Source organism: Perognathus longimembris, chromosome 10 (genome assembly GCF_023159225.1).
Source record: "Perognathus longimembris pacificus isolate PPM17 chromosome 10, ASM2315922v1, whole genome shotgun sequence".
NCBI lineage: Eukaryota > Metazoa > Chordata > Mammalia > Rodentia > Heteromyidae > Perognathus > Perognathus longimembris.
The window spans coordinates 47,970,090-47,995,498 of NC_063170.1; the positions used below are offsets into that span (position 1 = coordinate 47,970,090).

Consider the following 25,409-nt stretch of genomic DNA (forward strand, 5'->3'; position numbering starts at 1 on the left):
ACTGACTCATTTATGAAACAAAATATTGGGTAAAGCTATTAAAATTAAACATTTTCAAAGAATTATATCATTTTAATGATAGAATTATGACACTGCAAAGAATAGAAAACCTAACTAGGAAATAAAGAATAAAGAAAAGAATGCTGTTAAAAATCAAATAATACATTACCTCTTTCCCACTGCTTATGACTTCCTGTGTCTCAGAAGTCCAGAACATTTGAGAAACACAAAGTACAACCTGACCAGGCCATTCTCTAACCCAGTCTTTTCTTGCTGATTCTGGATAAGCCTATGTAACCAAAATGAATATCTAATTTTAAAAGATTTCAGGAGGAAAAGGGGCCAATATCTAACAATGAAACAATAATATTTGGGACATTTATAGGTTAGAATATCACAATCATTAAAAACTTCAAGACTATTTAAAAGACCTGAACATTAGTGGTTATACTTTTAATTTTTTTTATTTATTTATAAAAGCATGAAAAACTGGGTACCAATATGGTAAGACTGGATTATCACTAGATAGATTTTGATTATTGATTCTCCTAAGTTTATTTCATATAATCTTTATGTGCCTTTGCTGGGTCAATCATCAAATTTTTGACAAAGAATAAACATTACTTCTAATATAATAAAAATATAGATATGTCATTAAACTGTAAAAGATCCAGATAGATTGTTTATGTTCAAGATTTAATTAAAAAGGAGACTATGTAATCTATTTTAAAAACTCAACTATTAGAGCTCATATTATTTTATTCATAACTTTTCTAAAAAGTTGTATGACCAAGGCCTATTTGTTCAATTATGTACAATTAAACATTCTGTGCTTTTGAGTTTAAAGTCTGTTTTCATTTGCTACTAATACTTCTATGTTTACAAAGGATTTAAATATTTTTAGAGGGAAAAAAATCATCATTTAAATTTGCTACAACTTGATAAAAAGGATTGTATTAAACTTAAGTTTCTGTATGGCAAATGACATAGCTAACAAGCTAAAAAGAAAGCCTACAAGAAGGGGAAAAGATTTTTACCAGCTATGCAACAGGCAAAGGCCTAATATCCAGAATATACCTAGAGCTTAAAAAATTAAGCCCTCAAAAAAACAACCCAATTAACAAATGGGCTAATGACTTAAAGAGAGATTTCTCAAAAAAAAACAACTAACAAATGGGCTAATGACTTAAAGAGAGATTTCTCAAAAAAAAAAAAAAAGAAGTAAAAATGGCCAGTAGACACACATAGAGAGGCTAATATCTTTGCCCATAAAAGAAATGTAATCAAAACAACACTGAGATTCCACCTCACCCCAGTAAGAATGGCCATTATCAAGAGAATAGTAACAAATGCTGTAATGTAAATCTGTTAACTTTGCTTTGTCTTCTGTCACACCATCTTATTATATTCAAGTTAACACAAGAGACTCCTAATGTGTCTTCATATTTTCTCTGAGTAATTCACCCTTTATACTATACCCAGTGGCTGAAAATATTAGATTACATCTTTCACATGGTGAAATACTAGTAGCCTTCCATTTCACTTCAAAGAAAATTAAATCTCTTGTCTTCCTTTCCAGCTTCCCCTAATTTCATTCTCTTCTTCACTCCTTCTACAAACACTGTTGTCTTCTTTCAGGTTCTTACAAATCCCTGAGTACTTTTTGATCCTGAGGAATTTTTACAGGGTACTTACATGCTTTTTTCATTTGTTTTTTTTTCGTGTGTATTTGAACATTAATTTTTTTGGGGGGGGGCAGTCCTGGGCCTTGGACTCAGGGCCTGAGCACTGTCCCTGGCTTCCTTTTTGCTCAAGGCTAGCACTCTGCCACTTGAGCCACAGCACCACTTCTGGCCATTTTCTGTATATGTGGTGCTGGGGAATCGAACCCAGGGCCTCATGTATACGAGGCAAGCTCTCTCGCCACTAGGCCATATCCCCAACTCCTGAACATTAATTTTTAAATAACAATTTTAGTAGTAAACTGTGTTTAGTGTATATAAATTGTCCAAAGGGATTTCCATACATACATGTAATGTACACTGATCAAATTCACCCCTCTATTACACATTCTTTCCCCCATTGTAGTAGGTTTCATTAATCAATTTTCACACATGTATATGATTTGCTTTGAATCATCTTCATCTTCATTACCTCCTTCCTTTCTCCTCCCTATTCCACTAGCTATGCATTCAAATCAGGCCTCTTCTGCAGTCCGGCCTTGTTGTTCATATTTGCTTTCTGTTTGGGTGTTGGGTTTTTTTTTCTTTATAGCTTCATTGAAAAGGTGATGAGCAGGGGGGGGGGGCGGGGTTTACAGTTATATAAGTAAGGTAATAATTACAATTGTATTTAAACACTGTTACTCCATCCTTCAGTTTCTCCTGCCTTCCCCTCCCTACTCTCATCTCTCTAAATTGTAAAGTTCATTTCCAAAATAGTATCAAGTACCAATGTTGCATTACTTCATCCTTTGTCCTGCAGTTTCTGTGATTCTCCCTTCCTTCCTCAAACCAAATAAACTTATACACAAGACAAAAGGTACAGAAAACTAAAAAAGAAAAAAAAAGAAAGAACTATATTCAGGACATAAGAACCTCTTGTTTCCAATTCTTGGAGTTCATGTTGATACACCTCATTATATATGGTTCTATGCACTTGGCAATTGAGTTATTGAGATACCCTGTTAGGAATTTTTTTTTGAGGGGCCAGTTCTGGGGCTTGAACTCTGGGCCTGAGTGCTGTCCCTGAGCTTCTTTTGCTCAAGGTAAGGACCCCACCACTTGAGCCACAGTGCCACTTCCAGCTTTTTTGAGTAGTTTATTGAAGATAAGAGTCTCACAGAGTTTCCTGCTTGAGCAGGCTTCAAACCTTTCTTTTATAACAGTTAATATATATTCTTACTAATAAGGTTTTTAATCTTGAAGTAGTTGTACAAAGGAGTTGCCATTTAACCAAGCAGTTTATGAAAACTTTTTGCCTTTTACTAGTATTATTATTTTAATAATGTTAGTAACAGCTGTACACATTACTCCCAGGTACCTGGGAGGCAGAGATAATGAGGATCATAGAAGTAGACCAGCCAGGGCAAAAAGTCAGCAGGACTCCCATCATAACCAATAAGCCAGGCACAGTAACTGTAACTCCAGCTACAAAGGAAGCAGATGGCATTCTAAGGCCCTCCCTAGGCAAAGCCATGAGATGAAATGCTACATGGAAAATAACTAAAGAAAAAAAAGATTTCAAGAGGTACAGCATCTGCTTAGCAAACACAAGGCCTTGAGTGCAAAACAACAGTACTGCGATAATGATGATGTTAGTAACAAAATAATAAGAAGTTGAAAACAACAATAACTTTAAGTCTAAACTTATTGGAACAGATTGAAAATTTCTTAAAACAAAACATTTGCAGAATATAGGGTATATATCAAACCATAAGAGACATACCAGCCTGGATGCAGCAATCACATCATGAATACTTCGGAGCATTAGGTCTTCCACTTGAATGAGCCACTTTTCTACAGCTCCCCGTGCTGCAGATGTGGAAATAAGTTCAATAAGTACCACTCGTTCACCTTCAGAACTATACATGGCCTTGATGTCCAAATTTGGAAGGAACTCCAATTTAGCAATGCCCTCAAAGCATTTTTTCAAGTGTGGCTGAACTCTAAGTGGATCTTTGGTCTCTGACAAAATCTCTAACATTTCATCATTAGATAAGAAGAAAAAACTAGAGAAAAAAACATGTAAATACAAACGTTTTAGTGATAATTGACCATACATTAGAAAATGCTTTAAAGTATGGCGCAATCAATTGGTCATCCATCATACCGAGGGAAGAAAAGACGTTTCTTTTCAAGGTATGCATTAAGTCCCTTCATAATTTTTTCCAAAAGTTCATTGCAGTTTTGTAGTTTTTCCAGTAGACCTGTTAAAGAAGTAGCAGCAAGAACCTAAAAGAGACATGTTTACATTAAGAGACTCTTACATATTAGATTTATAAGATATAAACATTAATCTACTTGCAAAGATCAAATTTCAAAATGTTTTGAAATTTGTCAATGAAGTATCTTGTAATGTGAAAACTACTAAAATTAAATAAATTATATTTTATCCAAGGACACTCTAGAAGTTATAATTATCAAATTATTTTAATTATTATAATTAATTATTTTAATTAAATAAATATTTAATTAAATTTATTTAATTATTTTAATTTCTCTTCTATTCTTTTGATTGATATGGGAATATCTATTAGGTTGGTGTGGGATTTAAACCATAGTGAACCATAAACCTAACAACTTACAGCAGAAATTGGCAAACTACATTCCACTAGCCAAATACAGCCTGCTGCCAGTTTTCATGTGTCCCATGAGTTAAGAATATTTTTACTTTTACAAGGTTAGCTGGGCACCCATGGCTCACGCCTGTAATCCTAACTACTTAGGAGGCCAAGAATTGTGGTTCAAACCAGTTGGGCAGGACAGTCCATGAGACTCCTCTCCAAATACCCACCCACAAAGCCAGGAGTGAAGCTGTGGCTCAAATGTTAGAGCTCTAGCCTTGAGAGAGAAAAAAAAAATAAGGTAAGGAACAGCACCTAAACCCTCAATTCAAGCCCTACTACTGTACTGGTACACACACACACACACACACACACACACACACACACACACAGAAGGTTAAAACCTAAAACACTATATTCATGACATAAAACTTTCAGTGTCTATATTGTACCACAGACACACCCATCATTTACAAATTGTCTGTGGCTACTTTCTTCACTACAATGAAAATAGAATTAAGCACCTAGAAAATGTACTCATTACCTAACTTATGTAATGGTAACCCCTCTGTATAATACCTTTACAACAAAATCTTTAAAATTAAATACATATAGATATAGCTGGAAAAGATGAGCATGTTACAAAGTCTAATATTTAATATCATGCCCTTCACAGAAAAAAATGGCTGACCTCTGATCTATATGAAACCTGGTACGATTAAGTTTCTAAAGTAAATAGGTAACACAAAGACCTCAAAAGTACTAAATTTCAGTACATTATTGACTCTCAATAAATCTAACACTAAGCTAGGTTTTTATTCACTAGGGAATAAATTCTTGTCTTTTAAGTTAAATTCTAGATTTTAAATTATATTTTTATTATCCTTAAGTAGTTATACAAAGACGCTGCTATTCAACAAACCAGTTTGTACATACATCTTGATCAATGCTAGATTTTAAAAAGTAGATAAAGAAGCATTGTACTCATAACTTGACTTTTGAAATTGTAACCCCTTTCTACAATGCCTAAAAATAACAATAAAAAGTAGATGTATAGCTATAGTCTATGTATACATATATGAAAAAAAAACATAGCCTAACAACATTATAATAACATGCAACAGGAGCTACATGTTCATGAGTAGAGATGCACAGGAGTTAAAACTGAGAATAAATTCTTTTTAGTTCATCTCTCCCAAGCATACAGAGAATCATTTGTTCTTTTCCATTATTTCCCCTATCTTTGTTTTATTTCTCTATTTGTGTGAGGAATGGTAGTTGTATATAGCAGAAGTGAATTAAATGTACACTTGAAGTAGCTTCACTACACAAATACATATTGAGTTGTACAATGTTTAATGAATTGAAAAACAAAATTAATGTTTTTAAACATTCTTATGTTTTCTAAGCTTTCCAATTGGTACACAGTGAATATGAATAGGTTTTATCTTTGTTATCAGAAAAAAAAAGCATTTGATCAAATGCTTTTTTTTTCTTTTTTTAGTATCAGTCCTAGGGCTTGAACTCAGGGTCTGCATGCTATGCTTCCCCTGAGCCTTTTTGTGCTCAAGGATAGTACTTTACCACTTGAGCTTCCACCTTTCTCTGAGGAGTATTATTGGAGGTAAGAGTCTCACAGACTTTACTGCCTAGACTGACTTTGAACTGCAATCCTCAGTTCTCAGCCTCCTGAATAGCTAGGATTACAGGCATGAGCCATCGGCACCTGGCTCAACTGCTTTCTTTACTATTCCAAAATAAAGGTTCACCTACTCTAAAGAAAAAAAACAGACACTTCACCTTTGGATCTTTTGCACAAAACTTCATTATATCCTTCCAATGCCTGTCTACTGTTTGAAATTGACGTCCTTCTTCTGGCATCTGCTGCATGATATCTTCAGAACAAAAGATGGGCTCCAAGTATAGCCACTGAGCTTGTACTTTTAACCATTCATCAATTGTTTCTTGTATTCGAATCAGACGGTCCTCCCAGGCCTTAATTAAAAGCATGCTAAATTGAATAACTAAATTACAATTATTTAAAAACTATAAGTTATAGTAAAACTTATTTCAAAATTCATGATGCTTTGTATCAATATAAAATAGCTTATAAGTGTCTCATATAGGCTTAGAAAAATTCTAGGTAGGCTGAGGTTTTCCTAAATCATTGGAATTTACATGTGTAAGTGATTATAATGTTATGTAAACAAGTTCTCTAATCTGTAAAAAAAAGGTCCAAGTTCTAAAAGAATATGTCCTACTTTACATCAGTGATTATTAACTTTTGTGGGGTTTGCCTCCAACATTTAACAGTGTCTGGAACTATTACAATGTCAATTATCATAGCTGAAGGGAAGAAGATGCTACAATTACCTAGTGGTTAAAAGACAAAATTACTGCCAATGTCCCATAATTTACAATTTAGTCAGAGTTCTGCATAGAAGTCCAACCTCCAACAGTCCTACCACATCAGGACCAGGCACTTGCCTAACATACCAAATAAAAACACAATTATTATAAAAGGCAGCTATCCAATGAGAAGCACAGCTATGCCACAGGTTACAATCCCAATAACAAAGAATTACTTGGCCCAAAATATCAGCACTACCAGGTTGAGAAGTCCTGCTCTATATCAATACAGTTAAGAGAGACTTGTCCAAAGACTGAAAGAGAAACAAAGACAGAGACACAAAGACAGACAGAAACAAGAGAAAAGGACAGCCGAGAGGGAAATAGAAGAGAGAGATTGTTTTCCTTCCAGGTCTATCATTATCATTGGAGAAGAATTTAATAAAATGTATTTCTCTTCTCAAAGCAATTAGAGTTAAATGTCTTTGGTTCATTGTATATATTTCTACACTAATCTTGACATATGTTTCAGTATCTTAACAAGATCATAGAACTGTTGCCTTGATAAAGTTTGAATAAATTGTTTAGGAGATGGGTATGTGACTTCAATAGTAGAGTACTTACCTAACGAGAATGAGGCCCTGGGTTTGATCTCTAGCATCAAAAATCACACAGAAAGCTAGAAATGTAAAGGTATTCAACAAATAGACCTCTGTCCAAGAGAGCAAATATGTAATAAGATTGCAACTGTCATTAATGGTGAACAGTAGACTATCATATATAACATACTTTGATCTCTTTCTCAAATGGTTTGATAAAAGGTGATCCTCTCATTGTCTGAGTTTTTATAATCTGATCGTCAAGGATTGCCTGAATCTCATCCACTGAAGAAAGAATACATACTCCAGTATCACGATACAAACTTATATGAAAAGCAATATCATCCCAAATTCCCATCATTGTATGCATGGCTTTCTCTAAAGAATATTCCTAAAAGAGAGAAATTGAGACACAACAGGAAGGAAATTAAGAATCTTATTTCACTTACATCTCCTACGACATTCAGTAAGCATTACATGCGCTGCACTATCATTTCCTTAAGATAATTTGTGACTACAATAGAAAATATTTTTGCTAGAAATTTTTTATTAATTATTTTTAAAATCCTAAAAAGAATGTGCTTTTTAAGAATTTACTTGGTGGGGGGGAGGGGAGAAAAGCACCATGAGTGCTAAAATAAGTTTTTTTCCTTTTTTAATAAAATGCCAAAAATATCACAACCCACCAAGAAAAAAAAAAAAGAATTTACTTGGTATAAAAAGTACTGTCAGTGTCGAAATGGGCAATAGAATAAAATACTACTTGGACTTTCTCTGAAGTACCCTTTCTTGTGGGAAATCTGCAATCTGGTCTTTTCTTTTTATTTCAAGAACTCCTTATCTAGGGCCAGACTTATTCTGCTGTAACACAGATACCTCACATATATCTAGCCAGGATGATAATGATGGTAATTGAGGAAGTATTTTCTTATGTACAGAGAACTCAACATTGCACATTTAATTCAATTTATTGATCTGTCTTTTTGCCTTTGACTCTTTCATCTTGGTAATGTGAGCCACAAAGTTTGGACCCAAGACATCACCTCCTCAGGAGTAGCCTCTTCATTATATCCATCATTGTAATTTGTCCTAATAACTTCCACCAACTTAGTCAGAGCTCCTTTGTCTTCTGAGTTAGCCTATGTTGAAAGGAAGCATGGTGCACTTTTTCCTGTGGAGTAGCTATCCCAGCCTGGCCATCTCCCTGACCATACAGTCAGGAACCTCCCATCTTGCAAGGGCACAGGTCCATAGGATCCACATCCTGTACAATCAATGCCAGCAGAGCTTTTCTATCTCTACAAAGCCAGTGACAGTACTGACCCCTTCTTGAAGGATAGGTGGTCTTTTAGAGGAGATGTCTCTTTGCCAGCATCTTTCTTCTCAGCCTAGGCTAACAGTCTCAGCCTCTGCTTCATTTCCTGTACTTGTACTTGTGGGCAAGCTTAAGCAGTTGCATTGCTATTTGGCAATCAAAGACCTATATGAACTGGTTAATCATAGCTTATTTTCCACTTCTAGCCCTTTTGGGCTACAGCCAGAAGTCATGGGGTCATTTAACAAAATAGGTCAGGTCCCTTTGGGGCTAGAAGTTCTATCCAATCTTGAGTGGAACGACCCCACTCAGGATTCTTAATTGACTAATTATATGTTAATAGAGGCATATAATCTACTCATCAGAATATGGAAGAATTAGGAAGAGATCAAAGAGGCAATTTCTACTTTAGATTCTAGACAAGCAAGCACCTACTGTGTGTGTGAAATGAATAGAATCTATGGTTTTACTGTCCATCTCCTCCTCCTGCCATATAGTGCAATACACTTTAAATCACAATAAAAACTATAATTATTAGATTAACAAAAATTAAAATTAAAATTTTCAGTTGATATTTATGCTTACCTTGCTTGCACCTGCACTTATCACTTCAAACTTGTCTAAGTATGGTGCAAGGTTTAATTTTAAAACTTTTCTTAGTGTAGTACCAGAGTCTGGAGTCAAGTCATAACCTACAATTTCTGACATCTGTTTCCAGTGACGAGCTCTCATGCCTGGATTGCATAGAATGGAGACAGTAGGAATATATTCCTGGTAGCAAAAATATAAATAATAGTGTTATTTGGCTTTCATACATATAGTTTTATAAATAAAGGCTTGATAATATGAATATTGTATTTATTTACATTGATGCAGTTATATGAATACAGTCAAAATTTCAAGTACATTTGAAAGAAGAAAAAAGTAACAAGATGATTCTAAAGTTCATCTGCAATAAGAAGTATGTAAAAATAGCAAACAAAACTATTAAAGTAAAAAAAAGAATTGTATTCCTCATTGTTCTTGAGCCATAAGATATTGAAGTATGTGACAACTTAAAGCTGTAGTATTTTAGAAATTCTAAGTTCGTACATACTATATACACATCTATGTAATATAACGACATATACATATAAACATATGCACACACATGAATGGGGAAAATATAGTAACAATCTTTGAAGAATGAGATCAACAAATTTTAATCATCTTGTATCTTCCTACATATCTGACTATAAAATATGCATTATTCAAAATAATATATAATTTAAAGTTACTTTTGTTTGAGAATATTCAACCAAGCACTTTTCTTTTTTTTTTTCAAATTTTTATTATCAAACTGATGTACAGAGAGGTTACAGTTTCATACGTTAGGCATTGGATACATTTCTTGTACTGTTTGTTACCTCGTCCCTCATTCCCCCCTCCCAAGCATTTTTCTTAAAAGCAGGAGGAAGATAAGTGTGTTAGTGTTACTAATTGTAACCAATATTCTGTTGACAGTCCCAGCCAGTCCAATACTTTCTATGAAAAAAAAATCAGGATTTTACATATAAAAAAACAAAATTGCTACTGTTCAGTGCCTGGATATTAAACTAATAAAAAGAAATTAAGTTGAATTTGCTATATAGAGAGAGAATCTTACCTACTACAGTTAAGAAATTAAGTAACCTGGAATATAAAAACATAGGACTGGTAGGTGTTTAAATTAACAGACAATTAGGCATTTTCTAGTAAAATTGAACAACCATATATTTTAACACTCAGCAATCTCATTCCTGGATATATGTTCCAGATTAACTCTTGCCCACATGCACCTAGAAAACAAGACTACAAATAAAAGGGTTATTATAGGTACATTAAAAAAAACATCAACATAACTCACTAACCATCAGTGAAATGCAAGTTAAAAACAATCTGAGTCATCTTCTTTTTAAATTAGAATGATTATTTTCTAAAAAAGATAAGATAGTGCAAATGTGGAGAAAAAGGAACCATTATGTACTACTGGTAGGAATATAAACCAGTATTGAAAATATATTTCTCAAAAAATTACAAAACAGAGCTACCATATTATCTAGTAATTTCACTGATGGATATATATATATATATATATATATATATATATACAGAAATAAACATTTTTAAGAACAATGTGTGCCCATTATTTAAAAGTAGCCAAAAAATTCAGAGGTGGGAGAAATCCTACCTTCATCAACTGATGAATGGATAAAGAAAATGAGTCATTTTATATATATATATATATACATAATCTTATTTAGCTATAAAATAATGAAATCCTGTCATTCTTAACAATATAGATACATCTTGAGAGTATTAGGCTAAGTGAAACAACTCAGAGAAAGACAGATACAGTATGTTCACAGTTATATATAGAAGCTAAACATTTGAACTCATAAAAGGAGAAGAACAACTGTTGCTAGGGACTGTTAGGTAGGTATAATAAACAGATGTTGGTAAGAGTACCAACTTTTCAGCAAGATAATTTATGTTCTAGAGATCTAAGGTACAGCATGGTGACGGTATTGTTGAAACAAGAAGACATGAGTGATCAACACTTCTGAGTATAAATACAAAAATCCTTATAAGCAAATTATACACTAAAAACAATAGAAAATATTAGTGAGCAATAAACTATAAAATGCTAGGTAAACACTTTTAAAATACTAGGAAATCTATATTGGAGTCAGGAATGTATTTGAAACTATCATTCAAAATCCAATAGTCTTAAGAAAAAAGATTGGTAAAGAGCAGATTCAAGACAAAATCTACCATAAAGTAGTCAAAAAAACAAATGACAAACATTTGTAAGTATACTGCAGAAAAGTTTAGTCTCTCACACTTAATATCTCTTCTATAATTTGCTTTGCTGTTACACTTTCAAACAATATAAACAATCAAAATACTCATCCATGTTGGATACTTATAGGCTCACACACACCTATTATCATAGCTATTCAAGAGGCTGAGATATGGAGGGTTACAGTTCAAGGTGAAAAATCTGCAAGATTCAATCTCCAAAATAACCACCGAAAGTCAGGGTTGGAGATGTGGATTAATTAATAGAATACCAGACTAGCAGGTATGGGCCCTTGAGTTCAAACCCTAGTCAATACTGACAAAAAATAAAAACAAAATAAGTGCTCCACATCACCGGCCATAAAAGAAATGCAAATCAAAACAACACTGAGATTCCACCTCACCCCAGTAAGAATGTCCATTATCAGGAAAACTAATAATAACAAATGCTGGAGGGGGTGGCCAAAAGGGAACCCGACTCCATTGTTGGTAGGAATGCAAACTTGTTCAACCACTCTGGTAAACAGTGTGGCAGTTCCTAAGAAGGCTAAACATAGAACTCCCCTACAACCCAGCAGTCCCACTTTGGAGCATCTACCTAAAAGATTACAAGACCACACAAAAGCCACCAGCACAACTATGTTCATCACAGCACAATTTGTCATTGCTAAAATATGGAACCAACCCAGATGTCCCTCAGCTGATGAGTGGATCAAGAAAATGTGGTACATTTACACAATGGAATTCTATGCCTCTATCAGAAAGAATGATACTGCCCCATTCGTAAGGAAATGGAAGGACTGGGAAAAAAATCATACTAAGTCAACTGGCCTAGACCCAAAGAAACATAAACCCTATGGTTTCCCTCATAGGGAATAATTAGTACATATCTAGGATAGCCATAGCAGAAAAGCACAACAGCTCAATAGTTATGCCCTATGAATGCATAAGTTGATACTAAGTGAAATGAACTCCATGTTATGGAAATAAGTAGTATATCATTGCTGTAGTTAATTTCAACATACCATGTGAAACTGTACCTTTTGCTCTCTCATATTCCCTTCCTGTGGTTTTACTCATGCTATTACTGTAACTGATCTTAGTACCCCGAATAATGTATAGATGTGTATTGGAAGGGGAAGGGAATATCAAAAACGAGAGACAAAAGATAAAAAGACAAGCCACAGCAAAAGTGATAGTTACAAAACCAATTGGTGTAAATCAACCGTACAATTCATGGGGGGCAGGATCTGGGGAGGGGGGAGATGGAAAAAAATGAGGGAGGTGGTAAAAAGTTGGACAAGTAACGTACTTGCCTTACATATGAAACTGTAACCCCTCTGTACTTCACTTTGACAATAAAGAAAAAAACTAAAAACATCTATTTATAGAGGAATGGTTAGATGAAATTATACTACATCCATATAATAAAACATTATGTAGGTGTAATAAAATGAAGTAGCTTTCTATTTATAATAAGAAAATATCTACAAAGTACATTAAGCAAAGGAGGGAAATTTTGTATATATATGTATATATATACATGTATACACACATATATAATGCTAAATTTTATGCAAAAAGATGGAAAAATAATATATGTTCCCATTATTATATGTGTAACCAAATCCTGTAAGTGTATACAAGAAAGTGGTAACTAGATCATCTGAGTTAGAGACGAGAAAGATAGATATAAATCACCAGAACTGCTTTCACACTGCCTTTGGAAATTAAAAACTGTTATTACCTTCTCTTTATCAATGAAGTAAATGAGAAATGAAAGGCCAAGCATCTTTTTTTCTCCTTTGACTGTATAGGGGCTTAACCTCAGAGCCTGGGTGTACAGGCAGATGTTTTATCACTTGAGCCACATCCTCATTTCTTATTTGCTTAGTTTTTGCTATGGCTTGGATAAGTGTCCCCCACAGATCCATGTGTTGTGAAAGGCTTGGGTCCCAGATCATGGCACAATTAGGAGGTGGTACCTAATTGGAAGTCATCCTGTCATATGTAAGCATGCCCATGGCAGATATATTAGAACTCCCAATCTTTCTTTCTTCCTGTTCTTCAACTCCTTTACTTTTCCCTCTCCTTCATTTGGTTCCCATACATCTCCTTCCTGATTTCTGTCCATAAAAGTGAGCAGCTTGCTCTGCCATCCATGATATACTGCCTCATCACAGGCCAAAAAGCAGTGAGGTCTACTAAGCATGGACTTCAGCCTCTAAAAATGTGAGCCAAAATAAGCTATTCTTCTTCTTAAGTTCATTGTTTCAAATATTTTGTTAAAGTAATAGAAAGCTAACAATTTTGTTATATGTTATAAAAACAGTGTAATCTTTTTGTTTCCCTATGCTAATTGGGTATCATTTTCAAGACATGTGCAATATGCCATAACAGGTCTAACAGGTCTAAGCAACTTTCTATTAGCCTTTCTTTGTGGAACTCTTTGTGTGCGTACTACCAGACTTGACCTTATATGTATGTTCTTCTTGGTCTGCTCCAAGTGGCTACAATTCACCATCCAATCAGCCCCAGTTAGGTCAGCTTATCACTAAACAAATTACTATGACCAGAAAAATGATGTATTAGGATTTGATTATCTTTATAGTCAGATGCCTACTAAAGATAATGCTGCCTAAAAGCTGACCCAATTCATTTCACATTCAGCTAGACAACTGTTATACAAAAAGTATAAGATCAGAGGATCAATTCACAACACAAAATTGAGAGAATATGTATAATATTCCAATTCCATTAAGTGTTTATACCTTAAAAACCCTTATCTGTTCCATTACTGTAGCACACATAGTAATTGTAGGATTTTCTTTTACTTCTTCTTCAACTTTCTCTTCCATCAGAGATCGTCTTCTTGCTGCTTTTCTTTTTTCTTGCAACTCTTTCTTTTGCTTTGTTTGGAAAAACTTCAGTGTCTTAAAAATTTCTCGGGAAAACTCATCTACATCAGCTTCCATACTTTCCCCATTGAGATCCAAAAACCCTCCATCCATCCACCTGAATTTAAAAAGACAAACTCAGACTTCTGAATTGTAGAGAGACACTGAGAAGCTTTAGGCTAGACTTCTCAGTTTTGTAGAAGAGCAAGTGAAGGCAAAGTCACACAGGTAGAGCTGAAGGCAGAGACAGAACTAAAATTGTCATTTTAGCTATACTGAACATGCTAAAATATGCATTTGATTACAGATAGGTAACAAATACTATCCAAACAACATATGTATGTATATATACTCATACTTCTAATTATTAGTCAAATTTAATTAGCTGCCTAAAAAAATGAGTTGGTTCTAGAATACCAGATACCAGAAATTGTATTAATAAGGTTAGCTAGTATATTAGCATCAATTGAATCATCTCTAATATGATACTTGGTTCTTACTCAAGTGATTGAGTAAGCCCTACTTTTACACTTTCAAACAAAATAAAATAAAATTTATATTTTATCTATTCCTTAACATTTTTGGCTTAATCTTTATTACATTCCAGAAATTACCGTTTTTCTGTTCGTTGCCACTTCAAGACAAAATTAAAAAATTTCTGATAAGGTTCAATGGTAACTTTTAATTTATCCAGTTCGGGATATTTTGTCAATTCCCATTTGAAAAGTTCCTCTTCTTTATTGATAAACTGAACTGCTTCTTCAGAATCCTGAATTCGTTTTTGTAGTTGTCTTACATCTATCACATACTGAAAGCAAATAATTTTCATCTCAAAATATATCCCAGTAATGTTATAGAAATAAGATTGTGTGATATTACAAAGAATATGTTCTAATTATGTCTATACAACAACCTTAAATGTTAACATCACAACATTACTATGGTAGAAAACAAAAATGCTGTTGTATCTACTTTCCAAATAAAAATCTAAGTCACAAATAAGATCAACTAGTACAAGATTAAAACATCAAATAAATGTTTTGACATAGATTATGTTTTCTCCTGCACTTAAAATGCATGCTAAAATGTTCTGTATGAGTGTATGGTCTACCACAACCATTACCTTAAAGACTTCTCACCTGTTGCATGCGTTCCAGCTCTGCATATTCAGCAAACTCTTCCATACGGCGTGATTCCTTTTCTAGTTCCAAAATCAGTCTCTCCCTCTTGGCTATTAGTTCATTTTCTCTCTTATGTTTAGCTGTCTCAATGAGCTATTCAAAAAATTTTTAATGATGCTAATTATTGTGGTACATAGTAAAGAGTTATCAAATAAGAAATGTGGATGCTTTGTAAGTAATTAAAACCATCAGATGAAAAATACAAAAATAAAACATTGTCTTTGGCCAGGCGACAGTGGCTCACGCCTGTAATCCTAAACAGTCAGGAGGCTGAGGATCACAGTTCAAGGCTAGCCCAGGCCAAAGTGTCCCTGTAAGACTCTTACCTCCAATTAACCACTCAAAAACTGGAATTGGATCAGCTATGGCTCACATAGCTCAGGAACAGCACCCAGGTCCTCAGTTCAAGCCCCTACATATTTATATGACTTATATAAAAATGCAAAGAATAGTCAGGCACTTGTAGCTCATTCCTGTAATCCTAGCTGCTCCGGAGGCTGAGATCTGAGGCTAATGGTTCAAAGCCAGATAGGCAAGAAAGAACATGAAACTCTTCTCTCCAATTAATCACCAAAAAGCCATAAGTGGAGCTGTGGCTCAAGTGGTAGAGCACTAGCCTTAAGCAAAATATCTCAGGGACAGTGCCTGGTACCTAAATTCAAGCCCAGGATTGGCACAAAAAAATAAATGCAAAGCATAAACCATACAGTAATTTTTCTTAGGTCTCTCCAAAGTAACTTTCACAACTCCTGTTTATTAATTAGATAGTTATATATTGAGCAGGTTCTAGGATGACAGCAAAGGCTAACATTTATTAAACAAATAATTATATGTATAAGGAACTATTAAATACTGTACCTACATTATCACAGCTATTATTATTTCATTTCAGAGATGAGGAAATTGAGACTTATGGAAATCAAGAGGCATATCCAAGGTCACAAAATCATAAAAGATAAAGTCTAGATTAAAATCTTGGTTTATCTGATTGAGACCCATGATTTCTGTTAATGTTCCATTTTACCTCCCAATTTATCATAAACTGCTTCACATTAGGACTTTTTCAAATTCTGGACTACATTCAGTCTGATATAAAATCCTGAATCTGCTACATTTTACATCTGTGATACTGAGTGAATTATTCATCTTCCCTGAGTTTCTTTTTTTCTCATCTATAGTAATAGTAAAATAGTAAAAGTAGAAACACATAGAATTTTATGAATATCTAGTGACTCAACTGAAAATCATTTAGTTTAATGCTTACTATCATTAATTTACAAAATAGTTTGGACTTGTCTGCTGCTAGTTCCCTTACTTGCCAACACTTGTAAGTTGAGCCTAAATGCTTGTCGTAACCCAGAAAAGATATAAATTTTACAATACTCAAATGTATATTGACATATGAAGTTTTTTAAGTTAGATGGCAAGTAAATGTGAACATTAAATGTGGACACTGTGCTTAAAATGTCAAAATGTAAAATACAGACTAAAAATATATTTACCTCATCATTTTCATCAAAGATAGGATTAATTTTGGTAGGCCACATGAGGACATTTGCATTTAAAGCTAAGTCTTCCGGAGGATATAAAAAAACATCTAAAAAGTAACTCATTTGGCGTTTCGATTCCTACAAAAGAAACCCTGGATGTAACACACCATATGGGATGTCTAAGGCATTATGAGAAAGAGAAGAACCAACAACATCTAATATTCTTTCAAATTTCAATGTGACTCAAATTATTAACTAAGTGTTTAACACTTTCCTGATCACATAGGTATTTCAATAGCTGCAATATGGATTTGGCCTCCAGCCACAGGACTATACTTTTTTTTCTGTTTATGTGGTGCTGAGGAATGAACTCAGGGCTTCATGTATGCAAGGCAAGCACTCTACCGCTAAGCCATATTCCTAGCCCACACCTGTACTTTTATACTAGGGAAAAAAAAAAAAAACCTTTTAAAGGCTTTCACAGCTGGGCACAAGTGGCTCACACCTATAATCCTAGCTACTCAGGAAGCTGAGATCTGAGGATTATGGTTCAAAGACAGCCCAGGGAAGAAAGTCTGTGAACTCTTATCTCCAGTAAATTACTCAGAAAACAGGGAAGAACGTCTGTGAACTCTTATCCCCAGTAAACTATTCAGAAAAAGCCAGAAGTGGTGCTGCGGCTCAAGTGGTAGATAGAGCACTGGCCTTGAGCACAAAGAAGCTCAGGGACAGTGTCCAGGCACTGAGTTCAAGCCCCAGGACTGGCAAAAAAAAAAAAAAAAAAAAAAGTTTCACTTTCAGCTGACCTAATATAAAGGTACTCTTGGTCCTCTTTGTAGACAATTGAAAACAGTGGTCAAATGTTCAGCAACCCTTGAAATTTTGTATATTGAAGAATTTTTAGTCTTATGATTTATTTTATTTTTCAATATTTTATTTTTCAATAAAGATTTTAGCAGCTTTTGTTTTGTTTTCTATTTTCAGTAATATTTTCATCCTTTTTTTACACTACTTACCATTAGAACAATAGGCCACAAAGATCTTAGGGCCCAACAGATTGGCAAAATGCAAACTATTCACAATATCAAGTATGAGTACAGATGTAAAATAATAGCTATCCATGTATACTGCTATAAAATAGTACTACTTTGGAAATAATTTTGCCTTAGTTATTAAAAGAAGAAAGGCACATGACATCTGAGAGAAATGTATTGATATATGCACCAGGATACATATATGAAAGTATTTTAATAGCAAAAGTAAAAACAACCATACACCTAGGACAGAATTTTTTAATAAAACTATACAGTGATACACTATGAAATGAAATACTTGACAACAATGAAAATAACTGGGGTTAAAGAATGATAACACTGACAAGATACAAAGAATGTAATCAGATTGATTCTCTTTATGTAAAAATCAAGGCAATCAAAACTACCTGAACTTAGCTAGTGACTCATACTTTTAATCCTAGCTGCTCAGGAGGCCAAGATCTGAGTTTAGGGCTTCAAACCAGCCTGCGCAGAAACTTTTGACTGACTCTATCTCCAATTAACCTGCACAAAAAGTTGGACTGGAGGTGTAACTCACATGGTAAAGCAATATCCATGAGCAAAAAAGTCTAAGTGAAAATACTAAACTTTATTGTTTAGGAATGCATATTTTGATGGTAAAACTATAAAGAACAGCAAAGAAGTGATCACTAGACAAGTCAGATATTATTCTCATCCAGAAAAAGACAAGGAATTGTGACCCCCTTATCTTCTAGGGTGTTAGTTCTATTAATTTCTTTGGATGCTAATTATGGGCTATTTGCTTTATAACATTTTAAATTGTGTTACTTATATTAAGTATGTTATTTTGTTGTGCCAAGTCGCGAGTCGACCACCAAGAAGGCCACCGAGACTCAGACATTCCGAAATGCAAAAGCAAGGCCAGGCTTTATTTAAGCGAGCTGCAACTCAGGCCTTATCCTACTCACTGACACAGCGGAGGTTAGGAGGAAGCCCCAAGCTGTGATTACACAGGGCTTATAAAGGCAAAAAACAAAGTTACAGCCATCAGGTGTTCAAACAAGCAACATTAGGACACAGGTACAAATCTGATTGGCTCAGGGCTCGAGGCACTCTGGGGGCAGTCAGAGTTAAGCATTCCCAGCGGTTAGAGTTCTAGACCAACTGGGCCCTAATGGGCTTGTCCTGGGTTTGCTCACAGGGCCTGCTTATCTCAGGTTCGCGTGGTAAAAGTGGGGCCTGACTTCAAAGTCTGGCACTTCAATTTTTTCAGAATAATTTATGTTTCACGGTTTTAAAAGTCTTTCAAATTTAGCTATTCAGGAGGCTGATGAGGATCATGGTTCAAAGCCAGCCCATGCAAGAAAGTACGAGAGACTCTTATCTCCAATAAACTACTCAGAAAAAGCCAGAAGTGGTACTGTTGCTCAAGTGTTAGAACACTATCCTTGAGCACAAAGAGATTTACAGACAGCCCCCGGGCCCTGAGTTCAAGCCCCAGGAGCAGCAAAAAAGCAAAACAAAAAAGTCTTTGAAACAGAACAAAACTCAAAACAAAGGTCTTGGTGGTACTGGGGCTTGAACTCAAAACCTCAAGCTTTTTAGTTAGGCACTACAAAGCTTGAGTCATGTTTCTAGCCATCAAAATTAAAAAAATAGGGCTGGGACAGAAAACAAAGGGGCATGATCTCCCTGATATATGACTGTTAACAAAGGGAGACGGAGAGCAGTAGAGACCAAGTCTGTGAAACCAAAAACTCCTTGTCAAATAGTATTCCCCACAGGATTGGGGCAGCGACCCAACAGTATGTAACTAAAACCAAACAATTACTCAACATATAAAGGTCAAAAATTGACCTCTCAGGGGAATACAATAGCTCAAAAGCTATGTATGTACGTTCATATAAGACTACTGTCAGGGCCAGGAATATGGCCTAGTGGTAAGAGTGCTTGCCTCCTACACATGAGGCTCTGGGTTTGATTCCCCAGCACCACATATATGGTAAACGGCCAGAAGGGGCGCTCTGGCTCAGGTGACAGTGCTAGCCTTGAGTGGGAAGATGCCAGGGACGGAGCTCAGGCCCTGAGTCCAAGCCCCAGGACTGGATAAAAAAAAAAAAAAAAAGAAAGAAAAAGACTACTGTCGACATATGGTCTAATATCGACATTATATTTAAAGCCCTAGGCGAACTTTCTTGGGCGTGGCCACGTGGCTACTGTATATGTTCTTGATACATTGTATATTGTATATATGTCCACCTGACCTAGAGAAGAGATAGAAAAACAGGGCGTAAGATATCACAAGAAATGTACACACTGCCTTACTATGTAACTGTACCCTTTTTGCACAACACCTTGTCAAAAAAATTGTGTTCAATTAATAAATAAATAAATAAAAATAGGGCTGGGGATATGGCCCTGAGTCCAAGGCCCAGAACTGGCCAAAAAAAAAATTTTTTTTTAAATAGATGAGTAGGTATACTATTAAATGTAGGAACTATAAAAGAAAAAGTATTGTTAAAAATCATACTGTTGGGGCTGGGGATATAGCCTAGTGGCAAGAGCACTTGTCTCATATACATGAAGCCCTGGGTTCGATTCCCCAGCACCACATATACAGAAAATGGCCAGAAGTGGCACTGTGACTCAAGTGGCAGAGTGCTAGCCTTGAGCAAAAAGAATCCAGGGACAGTGCTCAGGCCCTGAGTCCAAGGCCCAGGACTGGCAAAAAAAAAAAAAAAAAAAAGAAAGAAAGAAAAATCATACTGTTGCCAGGTATGGTTGTTCACACTTGTTATCCTAGGTACTTGGAAGGCAGAAATCAGAGGATTATAGTGTGAAGCCAGGGCATGGAGGGCAGAGGGGCAGGAGAAGGTCATAAGACTACACTTCAAACAATGACTGGGTACTGTCGTGTATGTCTGTGCTTCCGTGACATAGGAAGCACAAAATGAAGGATTGCTGTCCAAATCAGCCCAGAGAAAAAGGTGATTTTATCCTGAAAATAACCAACACAGAGGGCTAGTGGCGTGGCTAAGTGGTAGAATACCTGCCTAGTAAGTGCAAGGCCCTGAGTTTACACCCCAGTACCACAGAAAGTCCATATTGTTTATGAATGCACAAAATACTGATGAAATTAAAGAAAAGCCAAAATATAAATACTGAAAAAGTCAAATGGAAACCTTTAGAGAAGGGAATAGATTAAGGATGTGATCAGAAAGTCACAGAGAAGGGGCCTTCTGGAGTTATCCTACTTCCTGATCTGGGTGGTGGTGACAGTATAAAGCTCATCTCAGAATTATATACCTAACTCTTTCATATATCCTCAATATATATATAACATATTTCACAATGGAAAAACTAAGATATGTAAATTTAACGTTTCTTACCTGGATCCTATTAGCCAATTCTTTTATTCCTACAGTCCGAGCTTTTTCAACATAAGCTATCATCTCCATCATTTCTTCTGTTGTCTCGGGAACTTTTAATGCATGTTCTTTAATTGCTTCAAAATCACTACAAATACTGACATAATACTCTGCTTTACTATTCTTATGGTAATTGACATAAAATAAACAAGTGTTACTATGATTATTATAATAGAAGAACTTGGTATGCTAAAAATAATTGCTTCATCCACTAATATATCACACAATATTAAGTTTGTTTGTTTGTTTGTTTTTTCTTTTTTTTTTTTTTTTGGCCAGTCCTGGGCCTTGGACTCAGGGGCTGAGCACTGTCTCTGGCTTCCTTTTGCTCAAGGCTAGAACTGTGCCACTTGAGCCACAGTGCCACTTCTGGCCATTTTCTCTATATGTGGTGCTGGGGAATCGAACCCAGGGCTTCATGTATACGAGGCGAGCACTCTTGCCACTAGGCCATATCCCCAGCCCACAATATTAAGTTTAACTGGCCTGATAGAACTCACATTGCATCCTGTGTCAATAAAAATCTATAAAATTAAGGTTATATTTTCAAATGAAATTAAGGCTTATTTAAAACATTTTTCTAACGATCTCTTCAAGACAGATGATCTTCCTCCAGGGGACACTTTCTTTCTAATTGTGCAGACTGTAAGTCCCTGAGTAACAGATATTTCAGCAAAAATAGGCAAATAATGTGATGAGTGCAAGGTGACCTAATCTGATGTTAAACTGATCTGTGAAATAAGCAAAATGCCCTTTAATGATTGAGCACTTAATCTAGCGACAAATATTCTTATATCTCAAGTATATAATTTAAACAGGAAGAACTTTAGGAAATAGATGGAGGAAATAAGAGAACTTTTCATCTGCTTTAATATCATGTGTTTAGATGATACAGTTATTTTTATTGGAAGTAAAAGAATTTTGCGGATATTTTCACAGCTACTATTTTAAAATCTTAAGCTTTAACAGTCTTGTTAAACAAAATTATTTGTAAATTAACTATGACATCGTCATTTCTCTTACTCAATAGGAGGTTGCAGTACTTTCAAGAAAGGATGGGGGGCTGGGAATATGGCCTAGTGGCAAGAGTGCTTGCCTTGTATACATGAAGCCCTGGGTTCAATTCCCCAGCACCACATATACAAAAACGGCCAGAAGTGGCGCTGTGCTCAAGTGGCAGAGTGCTAGCCTTGAGCAAAAAGAAGCCAGGGACAGTGCTCAGGCCCTGAGTCCTAGCCCCAGGACTGGCAAAAACAAAAAAACAAACCAAAAAAAAAACAATGCCAAAAGGAGCTGGAAGAGTAACTCAAGGGGTAGAATATCTGATTAGCAGGTATAAGGCTTTGAGTTCAATCCTTGGTACCATAGAAAAAAAAACAAACAAAGAAAGGATGAGTAGGACCGGGCACCAGTGGCTCACACCTGTAATCCTATCAAGAGGATGAAATCAGAGGATCAAGGTTCAAAGCCAGCCTAGGCAAAAAAAAGTCCCTGTGAGACTCTTATCTCCAATTAACCACTCAAAAACAAGAAGTGGCTCTGTGGTTCAAGTGGTAGAGTGCTAGCCTTGAGCACAAAGAGATTCAGGGATAGTATGCAGGCCCCTGAGTTCAAGCCCCACAACCTACAGAAATAGAAAGAAAAAAAAAAGGATGAGGGCTGATAATTTACTGTCATTGATATCATTTTGTGTGTACATTTTTGTACAAAATACTCCTGATAAATCCTTGAGTTTCTGACAATCATGTATTTGTTAATTCACTTAAAAATATGTTAGAATATCTATTCTAAGTCAGTTATGGTGTTAAAAGATTTACAAATGTTATTTGTGATAATAGCATCAGTGCTACAAGGAAGATGTTCTTCATAGGTGTCACAGCAAGAAGCTGAGGCTCAGAGAAATTAAGTAACTCACCCAGAGTCACAAGATTAATTAATGGCAAATTCAGAATTTTAATTCAGGCCAATCTAACCACAAAACACCTAACTTTTTACACTGCTTTGGGGAAATTAAGTATATTAGCTAATTTTATTAAGTACCAAGGGTCAGAAACTGTGCTAGGTTTTAAACTTACAGAACTCATTTGGGGGGCTGGGGATATGGCCTACTGGCAAGAGTGCTTGCCTCATATACATGAGGCCCTGGGTTCAATTCCCCAGCACCACATACACAGAAAACGGCCAGAAGCGGTGCTATGGCTCAAGTGGCAGAGTGCTAGCCTTGAGCAAAAAGAAGCCAGGGACAGCGCTCAGGCCCTGAGTCCAAGGCCCAGGACTGGCCAAAAAAAAAAAAAAGGAAGAACTCATTTGGGATAGAACACACATTTGGGATACACAGAAAGCCAATGATTTAGACGAATTGAGTAAGTTACCAGAATACTGAGTAAACAAAACACAAGTCACAGTATTTTTCTAAAAGGGAAAAAAATTGCTTCATAGCTCCACATGCTAATGTAGGCACAATGTGGCATAGACTTCTCAGTTTTCAGGAAAAGTAGGATGCCATGTATATATGGGTGGGAGAGAGTATGTTATCTGAGTTTCAAATGTCAACAGCAGATTGAAAATTTTGCTTTAAATAAAGTAAAACGGTGTGAAAGCAGTAAAACATATCTTCATGACACATGAAGATAACAGGCCATTCAATGTTGAATCCAATTTCAAACCACCCTACAAAGTCAGTTATACTGCCTCCATTTTACAAATGCGACAATTTACGTAACACAATATTGGGGTAAAGAATAATTCCAGGGTTGGGGATATGGCCTAGTGGCAAGAGCGCTTGCCTCGTATACATGAAGCCCTGGGTTTGATTCCCCAGTACCACATATACAGAAAATGGCCAGAAGTGGCGCTGTGACTCAAGTGGCAGAGTGCTAGCCTTGAGCAAAAAGAAGCCAGGGACAGTGCTCAGGCCCTGAGTCCAAGGCCCAGGACTGGCAAAAAAAAAAAAAAAAAAAAGAATAATTCCAGATCCTCCCAGTATTATAGAAAACCTATAATCTTCTCATCTTATAAAGTATATTCAAACACTGGTTCAATATTTTTTAACTCAGCTTGCCTTAAAACTGTCTCAAACAGAATCAAACAATAAGAACTCAGCTTAATGAGATACAAGGAATTTCCTTAGGAGGCAGCTGCAGAGGCAAAGTTATAAGTAGTTGCATATTTTAATCTTGTGTTTTTAAACAAGAGTATTTTAGCAAAATGTTTGTTTGGGCCCTATTATTCTTATTATGGTAATTAATTCTACTTACCACTCATTTTCTTTTCTATGCTTTGAAACTATGTCATTTAATAATAAGTTTGCAAAAGCTTTTGCTTTATTTGTCAAGCCTGTCTTCAAATCTTCACAATCCAAACGCACCATAGGGTAATGAATCCACTGGGGCAAAAGTGTTATTTCTGTGGCAAGACTGAAAAATTTTTCTATAAACTTTAAAAGAGTGTTTAAAACAAGAAAAGAGGTTAGAAAGTTCTAATTCATCATTGATTTATAGAACTGTATCATGATAAAATTCTTAATCATATAATATGAATTCATTATTTTTGGTAATGACTAAAATTTTTCCTTTCTTATATAAATCTTTTTTTCCTCTTTCTTGGTGCTAAGGATTGAACTTGGGACCTCAAGATACTAAGCATGTGTTCTACCACTAAGCTACATCTTTGGCCTTCTAAATCTTTTTGACAGTACATGGGTTTGAACTTGCACTTGCCGGACAGGTGCTCCTCCACACCCCTAGCTCCTCTTGCTATTGTTGTTATTCAAATAGAATATTGCATGATGCCCAAGCAAACCAGAACTATGTTCCTCCTTACTTATATTTCTGCTGGGGTGCAGACTCACATCCCTGGACCCTACTTCGTATTGGGTGAAATTGGGGGTCTCATTAACCTTTTGCCTGGGTCATCCCTGAAATCACTACCTCCTTACCTTTACCTCCCAAGTATCTGGAATTACAAGACTATGCTGCCATCCTAACTTAAATGTCCATAACTTCAAAATCCTAAATAAGCATACTTTCT

The 25,409-nt window shown here is 35.4% G+C and overlaps 1 protein-coding gene and 1 pseudogene across 1 annotated transcript in view; both read right to left on the reverse strand.

Annotated features, from left to right (window-relative positions):
* Window positions 1-25,409, reverse strand: part of Dnah12 (dynein axonemal heavy chain 12) — a 152,463-nt gene that overhangs the window by 105,207 nt on the left and 21,847 nt on the right. Inside the window, exons 11-22 of the mRNA XM_048354870.1 lie at window positions 24,638-24,816; window positions 21,342-21,477; window positions 16,949-17,074; window positions 15,405-15,539; window positions 14,880-15,073; window positions 14,140-14,383; window positions 9,134-9,319; window positions 7,424-7,624; window positions 6,086-6,280; window positions 3,832-3,953; window positions 3,448-3,730; window positions 170-289 (exon numbers count right to left, since the gene is read on the reverse strand). Of these exons, the coding sequence (XP_048210827.1) occupies window positions 170-289; window positions 3,448-3,730; window positions 3,832-3,953; window positions 6,086-6,280; window positions 7,424-7,624; window positions 9,134-9,319; window positions 14,140-14,383; window positions 14,880-15,073; window positions 15,405-15,539; window positions 16,949-17,074; window positions 21,342-21,477; window positions 24,638-24,816 (2,121 nt within the window). The remainder of the gene's footprint in view (window positions 1-169; window positions 290-3,447; window positions 3,731-3,831; window positions 3,954-6,085; window positions 6,281-7,423; window positions 7,625-9,133; window positions 9,320-14,139; window positions 14,384-14,879; window positions 15,074-15,404; window positions 15,540-16,948; window positions 17,075-21,341; window positions 21,478-24,637; window positions 24,817-25,409) is intronic.
* LOC125358357 lies at window positions 8,191-8,692 on the reverse strand (annotated as a pseudogene).